This window comes from Bison bison, unplaced genomic scaffold (genome assembly GCF_000754665.1).
Source record: "Bison bison bison isolate TAMUID 2011002044 unplaced genomic scaffold, Bison_UMD1.0 scf7180017864235, whole genome shotgun sequence".
NCBI lineage: Eukaryota > Metazoa > Chordata > Mammalia > Artiodactyla > Bovidae > Bison > Bison bison.
In genome coordinates, this window is record NW_011494807.1 from 8,397,751 (window position 1) to 8,419,618 (window position 21,868).

General features: G+C 38.7%; 1 protein-coding gene across 1 annotated transcript in view; it reads right to left on the minus strand.

Moving 5' to 3' along the window:
- FBN2 (fibrillin 2) overlaps nt 1-21,868 on the minus strand; it is a 223,808-nt gene that overhangs the window by 10,905 nt on the left and 191,035 nt on the right. The window contains exons 46-61 of the mRNA XM_010846349.1: nt 20,889-21,005; nt 18,467-18,595; nt 17,918-18,037; nt 15,061-15,186; nt 14,256-14,408; nt 13,280-13,345; nt 12,851-12,976; nt 12,144-12,263; nt 10,900-11,022; nt 10,318-10,449; nt 6,895-7,020; nt 5,161-5,367; nt 4,096-4,221; nt 2,355-2,477; nt 1,577-1,693; nt 846-974 (exon numbers count right to left, since the gene is read on the minus strand). Coding sequence (XP_010844651.1) covers nt 846-974; nt 1,577-1,693; nt 2,355-2,477; nt 4,096-4,221; nt 5,161-5,367; nt 6,895-7,020; nt 10,318-10,449; nt 10,900-11,022; nt 12,144-12,263; nt 12,851-12,976; nt 13,280-13,345; nt 14,256-14,408; nt 15,061-15,186; nt 17,918-18,037; nt 18,467-18,595; nt 20,889-21,005 — 2,040 coding nt within the window. The remainder of the gene's footprint in view (nt 1-845; nt 975-1,576; nt 1,694-2,354; nt 2,478-4,095; nt 4,222-5,160; nt 5,368-6,894; nt 7,021-10,317; nt 10,450-10,899; nt 11,023-12,143; nt 12,264-12,850; nt 12,977-13,279; nt 13,346-14,255; nt 14,409-15,060; nt 15,187-17,917; nt 18,038-18,466; nt 18,596-20,888; nt 21,006-21,868) is intronic.

Genomic DNA, 21,868 nt, shown 5'->3' on the forward strand with positions numbered 1-21,868 from the left:
CAGCTCCAGTTTCATCCACCTCATTAGAACTGATTCAAATGTATTCTTTTTAATGGCTGAGTAATACTCCATTGTGTATATGTACCACAGCTTTCTTATCCATTCATCTGCTGATGGACATCTAGGTTGCTTCCATGTCCTGGCTATTATAAACAGTGCTGCGATGAACATTGGGGTACACGTGTCTCTTTCCCTTCTGGTTTCCTCAGTGTGTATGCCCAGCAGTGGGGTTGCTGGATCATAAGGCAGTTCTATTTCCAGTTTTTTAAGGAATCTCCACACTGTTCTCCATAGTGGCTGTACTAGTTTGCATTCCCACCAACAGTGTAAAAGGGTTCCCTTTTCTCCACACCCTCTCCAGCATTTATTATTTGTAGACTTTTGGATCGCAGCCATTCTGACTGGTGTGAAATGGTACCTCATAGTGGTTTTGATTTGCATTTCTCTGATAATGAGTGATGTTGAGCATCTTTTCATGTGTTTGTTAGCCATCTGTATGTCTTTTTTGGAGAAATGTCTATTTAGTTCTTTGGCCCATTTTTTGATTGGGTCGTTTATTTTTCTGGAGTTGAGCTTTCAGTTAAATTCTTTTTTTAGATCAGTAACTAGGTAAACAGTTATTTCAGAAGCCCATGTGTACTCACAGAATTTTTGTTTCATCACATTAAGGTTTTCCTCTGTCTCCAAAATGATATATGAACATTTATAAACAAAAAAAAATCAACTTCTGGGTTTTACTTTGTTAATCTTTGTTGTTTGAGATGATCTCAATTTCTCACTGAGTGGCTTAGACATTAAAACAGTTTGCTGTATTAGAATAAGAATATTTAAATAAATAAACTCACCTTCACAGTTCAGTCCAGTAGCATCAAGAGAGAACCCTCTTTGGCATTCGCAGCTGAAACTTCCAGGGGTGTTTTGACAGATTCCCTTTGCTCCACAAAGTGAAGGCTGGGACCCACATTCATTGTTGTCTAGCAGAGGACAAAAGGGAAAGAGTGTCTGGCTTTCTAATTATTATAGGATTCAAATTTTACTACATGAAGTAAAAAGTAAGGTATGAAAGCCTAAGTTTCACAATGTGAAAACAGAGTTTACAGAAAAGTATGCCACTATTCATGGTCATATTAAAGACAAAAATGGTCAGAAAGAAGTGTATTTCAAGAGATTGAAAATCAGAGCATATTTTGGATCAAATGAGGACATGGTTTTTCGATAGCACAGACTGAAAGTTAAGGTTAAGACCTGTGTGTCTTCTGACATTAAAAAATCCCAACATGTTCATTAGCATGCTTTAAATTATAGTGAGCCTTTTCCTCATATTTTATCTGAGCACACATTATATTTAGAATGCAATATAAAGGCGCTGCTTGGAATACATCTACTGTGCATGTGCTTGGCCTACACAGGACTACTATGCTTGGATATTGCTCTTGTGAAAAAATAAATTATTAACCACATTTTAAAACCACTAATTATGAGGGACTGATTTTAATGTACGTACTACCATTTTTAACTACAGTTTTAGGCTTCTACTAGTAGTGTGCAGAACTTCCCTTTTGCAGTTTTGTCTTACCAATACAAGCAGTGTGATGCTGTGTGAAACCAGGTGGACATTTACAGGTAAAACCTCCCAGAGTGTTGACACACAGGAACTGGCAATTGTGCTGTTTGGTTTGACATTCATCAAGGTCTGCAATGAAAGACAAGCCAGTGAAAATCCGAGCAGAGTTATCTGGCTGTGCTTCCCTTCTCATGAAGCCACAGAGAGGTGTGCATGTTCTACCAGGAGTATTTTGTCTAGATTTTTGTTGGAAGCTTTATAGATTTCCATATGCATAAGGCAAGGAGGTTTTTTTTCCACATACTTAAGCAGCGTAAATACTATGAGCTACTAAGACAAGACGGCTAAGGTGATATATAACAAAAATTTTTTTAAAACAAAAAGCTGAAAGGATGAATTATAGTGATGTTCATGAGCTGTTTTCAAAGCTAGTATTCAAAGGTTAAAATACTTGTATTTGATGCACCATTGAGTACATGGCTGGCTACTTAATCCTATTAAGTGAAAGTGAAAATTGCTCAGTTGTGTCTGACGCTTTGCGACCCTATGGACTATATAGTCCATGGAATTCTCCAGGTCAAAACACTGGAGTGGGTAGCCTTTCCCTTCTTCAAGGGATTTTCCCTGTCCCAGGGATCAAACCCGGGTCTTCTGTATTGCAGGCAGATTCTTTACCATCTGAGTCACAAGGGGAGCCACAGTAAAAAGTGAGGCACATGGCCTGATCCCCAATAAGCTGATTCTGAATCTGAAAAAAAGGAGAGGGTCACACATATAGACTCTTCATCACCTTTGCAGGTCTTCCCGTCCTCCTGCAGGACATAGCCCCGGGGACACGAGCACTGGTAACTCCCCTCTGTGTTCTTGCAGATGAAGTTGCACGGTTTTGGGGACTGCGAACATTCGTCGAGATCTGAGTAAAAGTGATGTGAGGATTAAATTACTGGTTAGAAGGAACGACCAGTCTCTTTCCTCCCTCCATATTCTCACTCATTGTTTTCTTCTTCAACTTAAAATGGAAAATAGCCAGAGAGAAATGAGGCACAGAACAATTTTCTCTAAAGTAATTTACCGGTTTAACTTTGTCAGGTGATTCTTGGGCAAATATTGAAATATCCAGACAACTGGGTTCAAAAAAAGACACTAGATTTTTTAGACTGGTGTACTTCGGTTTACAGTTTAAGAATCATAAACCTGAGGGTCAGAGTTTCTTCTCTTTGACGTGCGGATGTGGTGGATGTTCTCAGTCTCTGAGCTGACACTTCCCCAGGAATTGTTTGGCATCACAGATTGTGCGGGAGACCTTCCACTTGGCCTTCCAGCTGCAGTCCTTACCTTGGTCCACCCTGTTCTCGGGCCCAGGAGGCTGAACTGCACACGGACACCATTAGCAGGCCCTCCTGCCCTCTGTCTTCAGTCTGGTCCTTTAGTTCTCTGATTCCCTTCTCACAAGATGGGCTGAGGCTGACTGAGTCATGGGGTCAGAGGTCACGGGTGCTCTAAAGGCAGGCCTCTGGAACAATTTTCTCCATCTTCTAGGTTTCAGTAATCCTTCCCTCTTATCTTTGGCCCAGAGGTGGAACAGCCCCAGAACTCAGCACTAGTCCTAGCATTTTCTGCTTACACCTTTATACACTGTCCTTTTGTTAAAAAAAACAAGTCTCCTTAAACTGTCCTCATTTCAATATGCCACCTTTTTTCTGCTAGGACTCTGACAGCAAACCATCTCTACTTCCCCTATAAAAGACATTGATTGATGCCCAAAGAATGTTAAAAGCTCATGACTGATAGCCTAGTTTCTATTACTATCTTGCCCAAACAAGTGAGTTGAATGCTTACTAAGATTTAGGTTGGTTCTTCTTAACCTTTTCATGCCAGATGTGCTTGTTATCAAAACAAGTTGATATTAAGCTGATGAACTATGAAGGAGAAAAGATTTTTTTTCTTTAATGAAAACTAAATATTTTGGAAAGACTCAATAGCAGCAAGCTACCACCCCTTCCTTGGATGAGACAGTAAAATAAATTAGAAAAAGAGATTGTAAAAGTGTAGAAGGTTTTCTGTATTGAGATTGCTTTGCAACTGGAAATTTTAGATGATGATGCTTAATTGGTATATTTTATGCAAAAATAACTACAACGAGAAACAAGCAAAAAGCATTCTCTCCATATGCAAAAACATACTTTCACAATCAAAAGTCCTGGTCTTTCATTAAAAAATGACAAAACAACCGTGCCTCTATACATTTTAAACTAAATGTAAAATGTTGAAAGTATATTTTTTTAAATAATTTTAATGTTTCCCTAACTTTACAGACTGATAAATCTAATAGTTCTATGTCTCACATTACTAGACAAGGCCTTGGACAACTCCAGTGATATTAAGAACCGCACTAATGAAAGGAATAGCATCACTTTAACAAAACGTACAATCCAAACACCATAATAAAGATATTCTACTGACAGTAAAGGACTTGTAGAAAACAGCAGTTAACGACCACTCAGACGCAGAGATGCCTTGTCTTTCCTTACCTACGCACGAGGTTCCGCTGATGTCTGTGGTGTAGCCAACCTTACAGAAACACCGGAAGGAGCCCATGGTATTGATGCACTGACCACTGGTGCAGAGATTTGGCATGACTTTACATTCGTCAATATCTGTGCACCAGAAACCCCAAGGCAAAACCAAACAGAAGTCAATATAGATGCAAGAATAAAACCGGTTAGAAACTAAAAGAAATTAAGGAATTGACAGATAACCAAAATCCAACGTTCGTAACTGTGCTGGTGTACTTTTTCATCATTCAACAGAGTGGCAACATAGAAGGAAGAAATAAGGAAAGAATCTGAAGTGATAGGAAGAGACAAACATAAGGAAGGCTATGCTGAAAGCCCCTCTGGAGTCTATTTGTTCTGCAATCTAAGCATGAATTTTTTGGGGGGACTCTATCAATAGAAAGCTACCCTTCTGAAGTTCCACTAATTTGGAATTAGTGATGGTATTCCATGGATTGGCTTTAAATTCAGTTGCATTAGATCCTAAGAAAGGGTTTCATTAGCAATGTAATCAAGCGTAAGATCTAGAATCTGTATAGTAATAGAGGAAAATGTTATTTTTAGGACATTAGCATATTGGTTGTACCAAAAAACCTGGAAACTATTAATCATGTGTGAGTCCTGCTGGTTTGTAAATAAGCTGCAAACAGAATGAGTTCCTGTGCACAAACAAAGAAGCGACCTTTACTTAAATGAAGCACGCATAGCTTGTGGGTTGCAGATGGCCTCTGGGATCAGACAGATACATTCCATTCCTTGTTCCAACCTTTAAAAAGGCTGTGATCTTGGGAACGTTTATTTATCGTTACTTAAGCTTCGTGCTTCAGTTTCTGTCTGCTAAAATAGGAATAATTAAGAGATTCTATCTCTTAGACTTGATACGAAGATTATGCCTCTTAAAGCTGCGGAAGCATTAGTGAAAAGCATATACGACCACACACATATACACATATATTTTAGCCATTATCCTATTTCCTTCAAATTAACGTGAATTAACATGCACTGTGTTGATAACATGCATGGATTTCCTCAACTCCTTACCTCTTCCGTCAGTGGTATAGCCTGGGCCATGAGGACATATCTTTTTGTACTGTGCAGTTCCAGGGAGTGGGCAGAGCTCACACTGATGACCCCAGCCTCGCCCCCCGTCGCAGCAGCATTCTGACTTTGTGACAAGGTTACGGCTGCTGGATGCCATCTGACACATGGTCTGCAACACCTCTGCAAAGCAGAGGCCCTGGCGATTGTCTGAAATGACAATGTAGTTAAAAAGCACAAGTGTCAAGGGACTGACACTTCGTTATCTGGGTCTTCACGTTAAAAAGGACAATCAATGTTTTCCTTCATAACAATACTTAAAAAAAAATCCATTTATTTTGGTGGTGCTGGGTCTTAGTTGTAGCATACAGCATCTTTAGCTACCACATGTGGACTCTGAGTTGTGGCATGTGGGATCTAGTTCCTCAGCCAGGGATTGAACCTGGGCCCCCTGCAACTGGCAGGGAGGAGTCTTAGCCACTGGACCACCAGGGAAATTCCATAGCAATACCTTTTGAAAGGTTAAATATTCTTTTATGTGAAGAGTCACATTGCTTAAGACAATGATTAGAAAGTTCTGTTGGAGGTTCATTTCACAGTGCTCTTTAGCAACAGTTTATTAAATTTAATAACTGATACTAAAGAAACAGAGGTGAGTTTTTTCTTCTTTTTCTCAGCAGCTAAGTGACGGTAAACTGCCATTCCTATAGAATCCAACTGAAAGGAAAAATCAAAGAAAAATACTTCCCTTGAAGTAAGCAAATGAGAACAGGATTTGTTTTTGAAAAGCAAATTCTGGACTATGTTATCATCTTGGTACGTATTCAATCTAATCTCCTGTATTTTAGACATCTAAAAGACTGTTTAAACATTGGATTAAGTAGTTTTTTAAATTATTATAAATAAAGGGATTTCACTGATATAAGCTGGCAAAGAGATCTTTAATGGGGTTTTAAGAACCATCCTAATGAACTGTTAGTAATATGGACAGAAAAGTACGCTTTCTATGTAGGTCAGCTTTTCTATTTCCTAATGAAGATCTAGATTGAAGATAATAATAAACAAAATATGTTTTCATGACTAATAATTTCCTAGGATTTGAAGCAGATGACATCATTCTGAGAACAATCTGATGTAGTTGAAATGTGCTGTTTTTGCATCAAAGCCCGTGAGGAGTGCTATTTATCTGTTTGCCTTAAATTTGACTACTTCATACTTTTACACCTGCTCATAATTAACTAAACGGTTTATGATATATGCATTTTATCATTAAAATGCCTGAGACTTATATTTTCCACAAGAAAATGTTTTGTAAAACACTTTTCTGTATCATAACATAAAAATTAACTCTCACTGCATTTTTGAAATGTGGCATTTTCTTTAATATCATTAATATAGCAAAACTTACCTCACATAGCAAATATTTTCTTTTGGAATTAAATCATTTCCTGATGTAAGTTTTACTAGAGTCACATTTTCCGTAGTGCTTAATTAATCTTAATTTTGGAAAGACTACTTAAGATGGTTATTTACATTAAGCATGGATGTATGTACTACACACACGTGTATAAATACATCATTTTAATAGATGTCTATCTTCAGGAAGAGGTACATGGATTACTCAGATTGGGGGATCTATTTTGCAGACAAGGATATATATATAGAACTCTTCTGTGATTACATCACAAAACACATGCTTTATTCACCAAGTAAAATATACTCTGTTTATCAACTTACCAAGGCACTCAGTGCCAGAAGAGCTGGACTGAAAGCCTTCATTACACTCACATCTATAGCTCCCAATAGTGTTAACACAACGCCCGTTTTCACAGATTCCTGGTTTGGTCCTGCATTCATTTTCATCTTTAGAAAAACAAATAATATGAGTCATGAATAGACTGTAAAGTTTATCATTTACAAACATTTATCTTCCAATGGTTTATATCTTGCTTAAACCTTCTTCATCAAAATGCTAATATGATAGAATACTAATTTATATTTAAATTTATAGTATTATATTAAAAATATTACATTTAAATTTATCATATTTAAATTTACCTCATCCTCTTGCCTGGGAAGTCCCATGGACAGAGGAGCCTGGTAAGCTACAGTCCATGGGGTCGCAAAGAGTCGAACACGACTGAGCTATTTTACTTACTTACATCCTTCCAAGATAGGCTCTAGGTTAACAAAGTGTTCCCCCCCACCCTCAGCTGCTTTTCTCTTTCTCTCTTCCACTTTTCAGGGAAGAGGTGATGCTTGATGGATAATTGGAAAAGTGGCACCATAAAGGATTACTGACGGGGAGAAAGAACTTTGGGAAAGAAGATACCAATTCATGTGACATGAGAGAGAGGCTGAGGGCTGAGCAGTGGCAGATGTGAGGGAGAGGTGGAGAGCAGGGTGAAGGGCACTCAGGCCAGGGATAAAGGACAAGCTCCTCCACTGACTTGAGTGAAAATCACAGGAGCCATGCAGGGGGTTAGGGCAGCTAGAGAAGAAGGAATTTAGATAGTACTGCTCTTTTGGTTTCTGACAAATAAATATATCAGAACAAAACTGTTACATTCAAATTCCCACATCTTTACTTGCATTAATTTGACATTTTGTAAATTTTGTTTGAGGCATGTTTCAAATCAATGTTGTCAGAGGCATGAGCTGTTAAGTCACTTCAGTCATGTCCAACTCCGTGTGACCCCATAGACGGCAGCCCACCAGGCCCCGCCGTCCCTGGGATTCTCCAGGCAAGAACACTGGAGTGGATTGCCATTTCCTTCTCCAATGTATGAAAGTGAAAAGTGAAAGTGAAGTCGCTCAGTCGTGTCTGACTCTTTGTGACCCCATGGACTGCAGCCCACCAGGCTCCTCCATCCATGGGATTTTCCAGGTAAGAGTACTGGAGTGGGCTGTCATTGCCCTCTCCGATGAGAGCTCATGACAAATCCCTTTGATGAATTTCTCCTTTCATCTTTATGCTTTTTAATCTTTAATTTATTAATATTTATTTTGCATGCACTTGCTTTTCATCAACATTTGCCTTGGATATCTTGTTCCACCCCTTTATCTTCCATCTATCTTACATTTTGATTTGGTACATGTCTTGTAAAAAGTACCAAGCTGCACTTTTAAAAGAATATTTAAAAGTACATTTGCCTTTTAACCAGAAATTTAAACTGTTTCTATCTATGGTGATTACTGATATGTTTGGAGTCTTGTCACTTTATACTGTTTAATATTTAGCAGGCTACTTGTCCCCTTCTCTTAATATTTCTTCAGTTCAGTTCAGTCGCTCAGTCGTGTCCAACTCTTTGCGACCCCATAAATCGCAGCACGCCAGGCCTCCCTGTCCATCACCAACTCCCGGAGTTCACTCAGACTCACGTCCATCGAGTCAGTGATACCATCCAGCCATCTCATCCTCCGTCATCCCCTTCTCCTCCTGCCCTCAATCCCTCCCAGCATCAGTCTTTTCCAATGAGTCAACTCTTCACATGAGGTGGCCAAAGTACTGGAGTTTCAGCTTTAGCATCATTCCTTCCAAAGAAATCCCAGGGCTGATCTCCTTCAGAATGGACTGATTGGATCTCCTTGCAGTCCAAGGGACTCTCAAGAGTCTTCTCCAACACCACAGTTCAAAAGCATCAATTCTTTGGCGCTCAGCCTTCTTCACAGTCCAACTCTCACATCCATACATGACCACAGGAAAAACCATAGCCTTGACTAGATGGACCTTTGTTGGCAAAGTAATGTCTCTGCTTTTGAATATGCTGTCTAGGTTGGTCATAACTTTCCTTCCAAGGAGTAAGCGTCTTTTAATTTCATGGCTGCAGTCACCATCTGCAGTGATTCTGGAGCCCCAAAAAATAAAGTCTGACACTGTTTCCACTGTTTCCACTGTTTCCCCATCTATTTCCCATGAAGTGATGGGACCGGATGCCATGATCTTCGTTTTCTTAGTTTAGTCTAATTTTTTCTCTGTGCTACTGTCATCCCCAACTCATGTCTAGAAGTTGTAATCTTCTATTCTTCCAGTGGTAGCCATGAGACAACTTCAACACACTGTTAATGAACAGTTTTCTATTAAATCAAGAAGTATCTGTTTCAATAGCTTCTGGCCATAGTAAGTACCCTTGGCATGAGTTTACTCCTTTCTTCTCTCTCCTTGTGCTACCTGCCATGCTGACACGGTCTAGAAATTTTGGTTTGTTGTATTTCTTTTATGAAACACCAGCATTTATTTAAACCATATAATCAGGGTTACTGGTTTCTTGGCTTATCATTGCTTCCTCTTGAATTAACTTTAAAAAATATATTGGAGGATACAGTTTGGAATAAGATAAAGAGGGTATGTGGGTGATAAGTATTCTAAAACGCATTTCTGACAATGTGATATTTTTGTTTTATCACTAGATTGAATATAAAGTTTTAGTTGAAAATTATTTTCCCTTAGAATGCCCTGAAAACATTGCTGATCCACTGTTTTATTTTACCCACTGTTAATTGCCACTTGTAGGAAATCTGGTTTTGCTCCCTGGGAAGCTTTAAGAATTCTCACTTTGCTCCTAGTGTTCTGACACTATGTTTTTTCTTGTTAAAGGTATTTTTTTCTTTTAGGAAACTTTCTGCATACATTTTAAAGTATATACAAAAGTATTAAACTAATTTATGGATTTAAAAAATTGTAGTGTTCCTTGTTTCTAGAATATGAGGGTTTAAGTCTAAGTCCGTCTTTTTGATCTAATCCTATCCTAATGCTGTTATCTTTATTTTGATTAGTGTTTCAGTTGTCTCCTTTGAATTCAAAGTGCATAACAGAAATGCATCTAAAAAGATCTGATTGCTACAAATCTTACATTTATTTTCTTTCTTTTTAAAAAATTTTTCCTGACAATGCACACAAATGTTGGAAAATTTCTCATGTTGAGCATAAGATTTTCCAAGTTGCTACAGAAATCAATTAATGATAGAAAAGATTAATAATGTTTTACCTTCTGCATATATTGTATTAGGAACTGAACAGATTCTTGTAGTTTTTGATCTCTTTGGCTATTTGCACAGAAAACAATACACCGTATTTTCCACTGTGATAACTGAAGTTCATATGTTTCTGACTGGGGGTAGGAGTGTTAAGCAAGCAGCCACCGTCCTGTACAGCCTTACCCACACAGCCTTCTCCGTCAGGCCTGCGGGCCATCCCAGGCGGGCAGATACACATGAAGGTGCCAATCAGATTCTTGCACATCATGCCCCTCGATTCACAGTCATGCAGCCCTTCAGCACATTCATCCAGGTCTAGAGAATATGTGCAATAGGAGAAACAGAAGAATAAGACAAATTCATGAACAGGCTATATCATGCATGAGTATTTTGAAGTCATACTTTTGGTCTTCTGGCTTTTAACATGTAATCTTCTTATGCCACAGAGAAAGGAGGAGCCCAGTCTCAACTGTTGGCTATATTCTAGAGTTATAAAAATTTCAGCACTGGTCCTCAAGATAAGAAGTTTAGGGAAGGGCTATCTTTGCTTTAGTAAGAGCTCGAGAATGTGACATCTTTATTTTTGACTTGACTGGACAGATTATCAAGTATCTTGTTATCTAGATACGGAAATCTACCAGCAATGCTGTAAAGAATATATTTCTGCACAGCTCTACAAGAAGACAGCTGAGAGCTACAAAATCATTAAAATATATTTCTGGCATCACAAATAATGAGCTGATCCTTCCTGGTCTGGGGCCTTACCTTTGCACATCTTCTGGTCTTCCCTGAGGGCATAGCCAATTGGGCATGTGCATTCATAGGACCCGAAGGTGTTCATGCAGCGGAAAGCACACAGCAGTGGGTTCTGGGCACACTCATTGATATCTGATCAAGGAAACAGACAGGCATGCGCTCAGCCTAGAGTTCTAATTACTCGCTTAAATAAACACTGATGTATTTATTTGGCAGTCACACAGAAAGTAATAGGATAACAGAACTTCCATTTCTGGTAAGGAGAACTGGGCACCTAACTCATTCTCCAACAAATAACAACTATAAACTCTGAAATACGAAAAACAGAAAAATAAGACAAATTCACGAACAGGCTATCGTTGAGTATTCTGAAGTCATACTTTTGGTCTTCTGGCTCTTAACATGTAATCTTCTTATGCAACAGAGAAAGGAGGTATTTTGTATTTTGTATTTATCTGAAATAAATATAAAAACAACACCTGAAGTGGTTTCTAGCAGTGCATTAAAACTCAGTAAACACCTGGCAAAGTAGAGGTGCTCAGTTTTTTGTTTTGTTTTTTTTCCCCTGTGGATCATATCAGTCCTGGCACAGTAGCATCTGGCAGCTAAATCTCCAATAGGAACTCTCTGAGCTTCTGTCCCGAGAAATCAGGGGAGGGAACCTTGGGGCAACCAAGGCTGCTGAAAAGTGTGGAGGAATCCCAGAAATGAGAGGGCCAGAGGGGGAGAAATACCTTTTTCATTTTTTTGCATAAACTCAGCAGAAGTTGCTGACTTAACCATGCCATGTGTGGGCCAAAATCAAAGAAGCTGGCCACTAAGCTTTAAAGAGAAGAATTTAAACGTGACCCACTGTCTTCCACAGGCCTGACAGTCCACTTTATGTAAATTAACTGCCTGCTAAAACAAGGGCATCAATATTCTCTGAAATAATGTAACTGATTCCTGAAGGTATCAGTCACAATACCCAGCACATAATCCAAAATTAACCAACAGACTGAGGAACCAGGAAAATGTGACCTAATCTCAAGGGAAAAAATAAGCAATAGATGCCAATTCTGAGAGGGTGGAGATGCTGAATTATCAGACAAGGGCTACAGAGTAGCTTTTGTAACTATGCTCATTGTGGTAAAGGAACATATGTTTGTGATGAATATAATCATCAGTAGAACATAAGAACAATATAAAAAAAAAGCTGAGGCATTAAAAACTCTTTCTATATCAAGAAGAAATAATAGTAAAGTATCACTTGCCTTCACAATTCATCATGGGCCCTGGCTCAAAGCCCTCATTGCAGTTGCATTCGAAACTCCCAATAACGTTGGTGCACGTCCCATTTCCACATGGGTTGCCAATTGAACATTCATCAGTATCTGAAAAAGGATAAGAAAGTGACACAAACTGTGGAGGGCTTAGTTTAATAAAAATATGCCCACGAAAATCCATCTGGCCCTCACACGTGTCCCAGATCTGTGCAGGGCACACATGACTCTTGCACCCCCCGCCCTTGGTCATGGCTGGCCAGCCTTTACGCAGGGCAGAGAACCCCGAGGGTCAAGTGTGAAATGCTCTGAACTTTCAGACAGCTGTGCTTGCCCTAAAAAAAGAAAAAAAATCACAAAGCCAGGGAGGTATGTGATCTTCTGCTACAAGAGCAGAAGTGGAAAGTCATAAAGTAAAATAGACCTCTTTCCCAGTTAGTGGTTTTGGCAGCTGTAAAGCTCTAGACACATCAGAGTTTGTATATCTGGTTGAAGGCAGAGATTGGGCAACTCGCTCCATCTTCAAATAAACCCATGTTGCTGGAAAATGTAGAATGGGAGAAGAAAAAGCAGTTATGGCTACTTATCTTGGCTTTGTAAACCCCACTGCCTCCCAGAGTGCCTGAGAGACCTTTTGCTGAATATAAGAAAGAAAAAAACCTTACAAGTGTGAAATGTGGCACTAACTCAGCACTTACCCACACAGCGCACTCCAGTGTAATCAAGGTTGTAACCCATTGGACATTCACAGCGAAAAGACCCATCTGTGTTGATACACTGACCGTTTGAACAAATTCCTGGGCTCTCAAGACATTCATTAACATCTAAAATACAAAATCATCCATGAACTTTCTTATATAAAAAGATATGCCAAAACTGCATGTATCTATTCAAAAGAGGCTTAAAAGTGTTAAAACATATGAGCATTTCTTTCATCAGAGAAACATGTATTTCATATGCTGCAACATAGTCTTATGATGTAGTGCATATGATATACAATAAATATCATATATGTGCATTAAATGCAATACAATATATGTTATACAGTAAAAACAGCATGATTATAAAACAAATGTACAATATTGTATTTACATGAGACTACGAAAATAAAATATATTAAACCACACCTTCACGGGTATCATGAAGACTAGGAACAGTTCCGTGGCCATAGGGACACAAATCCTGGAATGCCACTGCAGAGAAAAAGACAAATTCCCGATTATCAAAGAGTCACAAACATCAGAAAACTTAAGAACTGATTAATGATATACATAAAATTAGACTTATTTTTCCTCTACAAAGCTATTTTTAGTAAGAGTCTTTATTTTTGTAATTTACTTCAAAAGCACCACTGAGCATATTTAGAGAAGGTCACCTGAGCTTGGGGTGGCCACCTATGGGTACCACTCAGGGTGTCTGATTCTGTCTGCTTGCTCATTTAATTCTGGGCAGCCAAAGAGCCACATTCACTCCAGTATTCTTGCCTGGAGAATTCCATGGACAGAAGAGCCTGGTGGAATACAGTCTACAGAGTCGCAAAGAGTCGGACATGACTGAGCAACTAACAGAGCATTCTCTGCCCATTACACACAGAAGCCACCTCTGACCTAGAGACCAGGCCAGTTCCGAGCCTGCTGGGAACAATTGTACTGTTCAGCTATGCTAATAAAATCCGTGAGGCTCGTCGTCTCTTCTTGCAAATGCCTACTGTGCTGACTCAGCCTCCCAGAATTTGCTTTAAGATTCTGGGAGCCCCAGCCTGTGATACAATACCCATGTGGGACTCCTGCGCAAGCTGGCATGTAATTTTCACCCCCTCCTTGGATCTACTGCCCTTCACCCTTCAAATTCATTCCTTTCAAAGCAAGTAATACTAACGTTGGGGGAAGCAATGAAATAATGGGGTAACATCCTGCATTTACACATTCTGAATATGAAAGCTGAACGAAGTTCCTGACTATGGAGATCATTGAACCATGAAGGTCTGTAAATGAGGGGATGTTTTTATCTTCAAAACATTCATAAGTTACAGGGTCCCACTTGAGTTCTGCTAAGACAGTTCAAAACTAGTAGAAAGTGGCTTTTTTATTTCACTACTCTTACCTTCATCATCTTTGGGACACAGCTCACAGGGGTCCCCCCAGCCCTCTCCTGGCATCTTACTGCAGCAGCATTTTGCCTTTGTGGTGTTGAAAGCCTTGGGTACAGAACACTTTCCATTTTCAAAGTTTGTGAAACAGAAGCTCTGGCGAGTATCTAATCAAGAAAGCAAACATCACAGACCTCCTTACTGGTCATTTAAAAAGATGGAGTAATTTACACATAATTTTGTTACTGATAGAACATTTCTCATGGGTTGAACATGTGATGCAGATTATATTCGCAGTTAAAAGATAGGCCTGGAAATTCTTAATTGCTGATACCATTTGCCAGTTTAAGTTGACCACTCTATAAAACTGCATTTAATTATGTATCTTAATAATGTGCTTCAGAAATTTGAGAAATTATGCTCAATATTAAAATGATTTCCATGTCTTCTTTACTCACTGTTACATTATAGCCTAACAAAATAAACCTAGGTAGCTTTCAGTAAGTTATGTCATATCGGAAGCAACTCATCACCAATGTACAGAAAATCTATGCCAACAACAAAATGAAAATGATGAAATAAGACCACCATTTTTCTTTTAGTATGGAATTTTTTAAAAAATGTAGAAACAGAGAGAATAATTTGAAGCACCTTAAAAACTGTCCAGTGCATATACACTCGGGACCTTATGTTTTAAACTTACAGATGACACGTCTGCCAGAGACATATATTTTTAGTGACAAGCACTGCATCATGGCTTCCTGCCTAGCTCTGAAGTTTGAGGGCTGATGATGACAGAGAAATCATTTCAAAACTTACCGAAGCACCTCCGTCCATTATCAGACAATACAAACCCAGGGGGACAGATGCACTGGAAGCCCCCAGGAGTATTGGTGCAGGAACCAAAAAGACAGATGTTGGGATCTTCATCACACTCATTTATATCTGCAGATCAGCAAGATAATATATTGATTTAATCAATTCAATACACTGCTTAATATCTGAAAATAATTTGTCCACATTGTACAGTTCACTAGCCATTGGATATTCAATGTGAAACAATATATTACATTGTCTATATAATTAAATATGTTTAAAATAAACTGTTACTGCTTCAAAAGTCAAAGGTTATATCCAGTTTCAATGATCCATATGACCCAGACTTTTAAGTCGGTCTCCAGTTCTCTGGACTTGACTCCTAGGAGGTGTCTGCATGTCTGCCTGCAGGCCTGAGAGGACCACTTCCATGTCTCAGGGGCATCGCATCCTCAGCACTGGTCCTCTTCTCTGATGCCCCTCGCCCTCAGCAATCCACACTGGGGAGCTGGGGTTACATTCTTTCCTCTCCTTAATTGTTCAACTTTCATAATCAAGCAATATGTGGCCTCCTCATTTACACTCAAACTCAGCATCATTTGCCACCTGGATTATCACGTCTCCCAACTAGGGAGACGTGCTTCGCTTCCTTCTCCCCACTCCATACCGCCACCAGGGTCTGCTTTCTAAAACATGTACCTATTTGAGAATCTGTGCCTACAGAACCAGGGAGCTTAGACGTTGGGAGGAGAATTTTATCATTTCCACCTTACCCCAGAATGATCTCTTGAAACAGACAAGGATTCCTTACCAGTGATATCTGGCCCCTTTTCACTGGAAGTGCTTATTTTAATGGGTGGTTTTTAACTAAATGAATGAACACTACATGATTCCAGGCACATCAGAACATAAGTCCCATGGGGACATCATGTGTCTGTCTAGATCACTGCTGCACCCTTAGCATGGGTCTAGCTCAGGGTCTGGCACATACTGCGTTCTCAATTTATACTGGCAGAATTTTAGTGAGTGAGTCATATCACTTGCTCTCTAAAAGAACCTGCACTTCTCTGTGCCGCCTGCAGGACTAAGAGCCATCTTCTGAGCTGGCCACCGATGCCCCTTACCACATTTGTTCTGCCTCTGTTTTCAAGCTGCCTCTCTGTTCCATTTCCCTTTTTGATTAGTCAATTTATCAAACTCAGGGACACCTCAAATGTCGCCAATCCTTATGCTAGGCTTCCTGACTGCTCTCCTTTCACCACCACCATCATTGTTCACAGCCTCCTACTGCGACCTACATCCTGAACAGACCCCAGTGCAGTGCCTGTCCCAGTGGATTGTAAGGGCAGCTTTACAACATGGAGTGGTTTACAAAATCTGTCTTTTCTCTTAGGCAGTAAGTTACCTACTTACTGGCAAAAGCTGCATTTTTGTATTTCCAGCATCTAAAAGACGCTGCATGTCCATAGTAATGTCCATGGAATGTCAGAATGGATGTGTGTGTGTGTGTGTGTGCACGCACATACAGTTCGTGGTAGGAAGCATTTCATCTAGAAAAACTGGTAGAAGAGATTCTAGGCTGAAAGAAATAGTCTTACAGTGAAGTAAGTTAATTGAAAACACGTTTTTAAGACATGCGAAATAGTGGTGGGTGTTTATCAGTGAATAAAGAAAATAAAATACTCCTGAGGTTAAAAAACATCTAATTGAATCACAGATTGTTTTTTTCACCAAGATAAAAGGTAGCCAAGTCTTTCTGATACAAAGAGGCACAAGTATTTTTATTTTTCTCCTAATGGCTCACACACTACTTTTATGCTTATTCCATAAAGAGATGGATCACAGAGATGATGAAGATTAAGTATAAACAAAGAAGATGAAAGAAAAGATCTTAAACTCTTCAAGAAAGTTTTTGTTAAGATGCTTCTAGTGTTATTATTATTTTTAAATATTAAAAACACTAGAAAATCTTACAATGAACTATACTAATCAGACAAAAATGGGGAAAAGATATAAACACCAAATTAGAATGACTAAGGATATCCATTATTTGTAATTATATGATCTGAAAAATAATTAATTTACTATGTAAACTGTTTCCTTAGGTTCTAAGTCCCTTAAATGTGAACAGAAGAGCTATACAGAATTTAAGAAACTGAGTAATTCAAAGGCAAAAAACTCTCAGCAATCATTTCATGTTAGAAGAATCACACTAAGATGCTGGTGCTTCTGAATTTCAACAAGACTGTTAAAAATAATTTGTACAAAAGTGAAATAAAGTAACTGTAAAAAGGTCAGTCTTCATCATGCCCACCAGGCAATTCTGGGACTCACTTTTGATGTGGTTACAAGATTCCTTGTATGCTGGGAGGGTTTCCACAGAGAAACATCTGTTATGACAAATGGATTAATATTTTCTGTTTTGACATGTGGCTTTCCCAAGGAAAAAAAAATGTCTCAACAGCATTGTCAAGATTTTCTGCTTCACATTTCTAGGACTCTAGACACCTTTAATAGCTGTTTTAAAATTGGTTGCCAAAGATTACAATTTTTGTAGACACTCTTTAAATTCAGTAGAAGGTCTCTATTGACATTTGGAAAAAAGATTAGAGTGCACTGAAAATTCTTTGACTAGTATAAGATTTCTGTTAATGAAAAAATCCCACATCCTCAAATTTTTTATTCCCACCATTCCACCTTCAAATCATTTCTGATGGTTCAATAAAACAGATGTAGGCAGCTAGGCGTTTAACTCCCTCAGTCAGCATGCTTACAGTGGTTTAGATTTAACATATATCCACAGAGTGAGTACCAGGTCTCATTATCCTAAACGGTTCACGGACTCAAACATCAGCCTTACCGATGCAGTTCTCGCTTTTTACTTCATATCCTGGGGGACAGATACATCTGAAAGACCCCTCCAAATTCTGACAGGTGCCAGGAGAACAAGAGCCGGGCAGGGCAACACACTCATTAGTATCTTTAAAGAGAAACAAGAAAAAAAAATGACTTACAGATGACATCATTGTTGCCAAATGACAGTAACATGAATTCAACTCAAGCCCTCTGATCTGCCAGGTCACTCTTGGGCAATATGCGCTCGGAGATTTTTGACATCCTGAGGATTACTCATTTGGCAAGAGGCTAATTTTCCTTTGTCTACTTTAATTGAGACACAGATAGCCTCGAGCTCTGTCCCAATCAAACCACTGCATACAATTCCAAATTTTTGGTGTGTACCTTTACCAAAATTTCCCATGAAACTTATCTTGGTCCATGTACCTCAGATGACCAAATGAAATGCAAATGAGTCCCAAAGTTGGTGGTGCTGAGGGTGGGGGGAGTCACATCATTATTTTACAAAACAAAACAACACAAAGACTTTATTGTTTGTTGTTTAGATACTTACCTATACAGTTCTTGCCATCTGGAGTAAGTTCATAACCTTCATTACATAAACACTTGAAGGAGCCAACTTCATTAAAACACCGTCCATTTCTACACACCTGACCAAAAAAGGAACTGCACTCATCTATGTCTGTAAGTGAATAAGAGTTAGCTTTTCAGAGAGAGCTCTCACATATATTTTGTATCACAAGTTGCAACTTAAAAACATATTTATTGGTAGACATTACATTACACTCCCTCATCAACAGAGAAAAATGTCATATATCATAAGGATCAGGTGACTAATAATGTCAATAGACCTCTCCTGTTGGTTTAAGCTTTCCATTCTTTCCAACCAAAAAATACCTCTTTTCCTGGATATAAGAGGACACATGGATTTAACTGGATTGTCCAGTTTGTAGAGAACTGTATCTGGAGATAAGCTGACTGTATTCAAAGGACAAATAACAAAGCATATAAAATATAGAAAAATCAATTTTATAAAAAGCACTCTAGAATTGCTGACATGTTTTGCTTACAAAAAACAGAATCTGAAAAAACATGTTCTTAACTGTTAGGTTTTCGGTTAAGCTTAAGGATGAGTAATTTTTTGTTCGTTTACAGATTATACTTCAATCAGAGCCATATCTGTATCTTTCCTTCTCCTCAGCTGTATCAAGGGTCTGAGAAGCTATAGACAACAAGGTGGTAGTTGAATAAAATGTTCCATCAGGTCTGAATTTTTCACAGTTGAAGAATTTTGAAAACCAAGGAAAATTAAGGAATATATATTGGAATAAATTAGGAGGTGCGTTTGACTGGTGATAGTTCCATAAAAGCAGGAAGCCTGAGTTACTTTCCCATTAACTCATGGGATTATGTGAATTAATAGATGTTGTGTTGGAAAGCACCACTATGGAGTCTGTGTGCTGTGCTTAGTCACTCAATCCTGTTCTGACTCTTTGCCTCCCCATGGACTGTAGCCCACCAGGCTCCTCTGTCCATGGGATTCTCCAGGCAAGAATACTGGAGTGGGTCACCATGCCCTCCTCCAGGGACTCTTTCCAACCCAGGGATCTAACCAAGGTCTTCTTCATTCCAGGTGGATTCTTTACCATCTGAGCCACCAGGAAAGCACTATAGAGTCTGGCACATGGTAAATGAAATTTCATTAATGCTTTTCGTTGTATCTTTTACTAACTTCTCCACCAACTACAGGATCCTCTTCCTCCTCCTCCAGTCACTTTCAATTTTTATTTCAATCTCTGTCTGTTAGAGGCAAAGACTAAAATCCTGTGCCATGTAGAGAAGACAGTTTTATTTTCCACTGAGAATTTACAGTCCTTCACTGAGATTAAATAGGCTTCTGAGGCTGGTTCAGAAACATAGTCACCATGCTTTCTTCCTGTGGGAAAAGGCAGCCCTGGCTTCAAGAGCTGATTGAAAACAGTTTCAAGACACAATATGTTTCTAAGTTGGAGACTGTCCGTGTTTGACTATAAATCAAGAATGGATTATATGAAATACTTGTAATAAACCTGAAACCATAAGAGGTCTGCCTTTGATACCATCTAAGTGGTAAAAATAACGCAAAACCATAAATCAGTCCCAATAGTTTACTATCATCTGCATGGCCTTCACCCTTGAATCGATTTGACTGACGTAAGTACTAAACCCAGCAGACTGTCTCATGATTCAGTTCAGTTCAGTTGCTCAGTCGTGTCTGACTCTTTGCGACCCCATGAATCGCAGCACGCCAGGCCTCCCTGTCCATCACCAACTCCGGAGTCTACTCAAACTCATGTCCATCAAGTCGGTGATGCCATCCAGCCATCTCATCCTCTGTCATCCCCTTCTCCTCCTGCCCCCAATCCCTCCCAGCATCAGGGTCTTGAGTCAACTCTTCGCATGAGGTGGCCAAAGTATTGGAGTTTCAGCTTTAGCATCAGTCCTTCCAATGAATACCCAGGACTGATCTCCTTTAGGATGGACTGGTCGGACCTCCTTGCAGTCCAAGGGATTCTCAAGAGTCTTCTCCAACACCACAGTTCAAAAGCATCAATTCTTCGGCACTGAGCTTTCTTCACAGTCCAACTCTCACATCCATACATGACCACTGGAAAAACCATAGCCTTGACTAGACGGACCTTTGTTGGCAAAGTAATGTCTCTGCTTTTGAATATGCTATCTAGGTTGGTCATAACTTTCCTTCCAAGGAGTAAGTGTCTTTTAATTTCATGGCTACAGTCACCATCTGCAGTGATTTGGGATTACTGGAGGCAATACTGTGACTTCAGTTAACCAGAAGTTAGTCAATGATATTACATGTCTTATGGCACATGCTTGCAATTTGAATAATAAAAATTTATCATTCTTTGCCTTTATTCTGTGTTTAGGATATTCTGTAGACATGAAAGAGAAGCAATAAAGGACCGAGTACTTACCCATGCAATCATTATTATGAGTGAGTGCGAAGCCTGGGTAGCAGAGACAGTTATAGGATCCAACGGTGTTTTTACAAGTTCCATTTCCACATGGATGCCGCTCACACTCATCAACATCTACGAAGAAATATTGGCTCAAAGGAATTCAGTTTTTAACCAGAAAAATGTAGCCTATTAAACTTTTAGGTTTTGTTTTAAACTACTGGCTTACTTAGATTTTTCTCATTCAATACTAAGAACCCACATTTATTTAAGGAAAATAAGTATGAGGTAGAGAAAACTCTAAGGTACCTGTGGTGGATTCATTTCGATATTTGGCAAAACCAATACAATATTGTAAAGTTTAAAAATAAAATAAAAAAAGAAAATTATTAAGAAAAATTGGCACTTGATAACTTACAGCAACATATAAGATTCAGAAAAGAACTGGACTAATAAGCAAGCGAGATTAACCTACATTTCCTTAGTGAGTTTTTTTAATGAATAAATTTGCTTGTCAATTATGAGGAAATAAATCTTTTGAAACACTGGAACAATTTGTTCTATTAAGCATTATAAATGCTTCCCCAGAAATTTTCATATCTTAATTTGATCAGCACAACAAAGTAAACTTTAACTTCCTAAACTTTATGAATCGGTAGACTCTAAATTGAAGAAGTCTATTAGAGCTCAATGTTATTAGCCTTCAAAAATATGGAATTAATATTTAGAAAGGTCACAGTCATATAAAGGAGGAGACTCCCTAGACTATGAATTCCAGGCTACTAAAACTCTTCCATTGTGAAAAAAAAAGGGAGTATTATTGTTCCTTCAGAAAGAAGCTTTGTTTAAGAGAGATATTACCAAGGAGTCTAGCTGATTTTCATTATGGGTGAATTGTTAAAACTGAGGACAGATTTTCTCCTTATGAATTTCTGAATCATAAATATCACATATATATATATATATATATATACACACATTTTTTTTTTTTTTTTAGC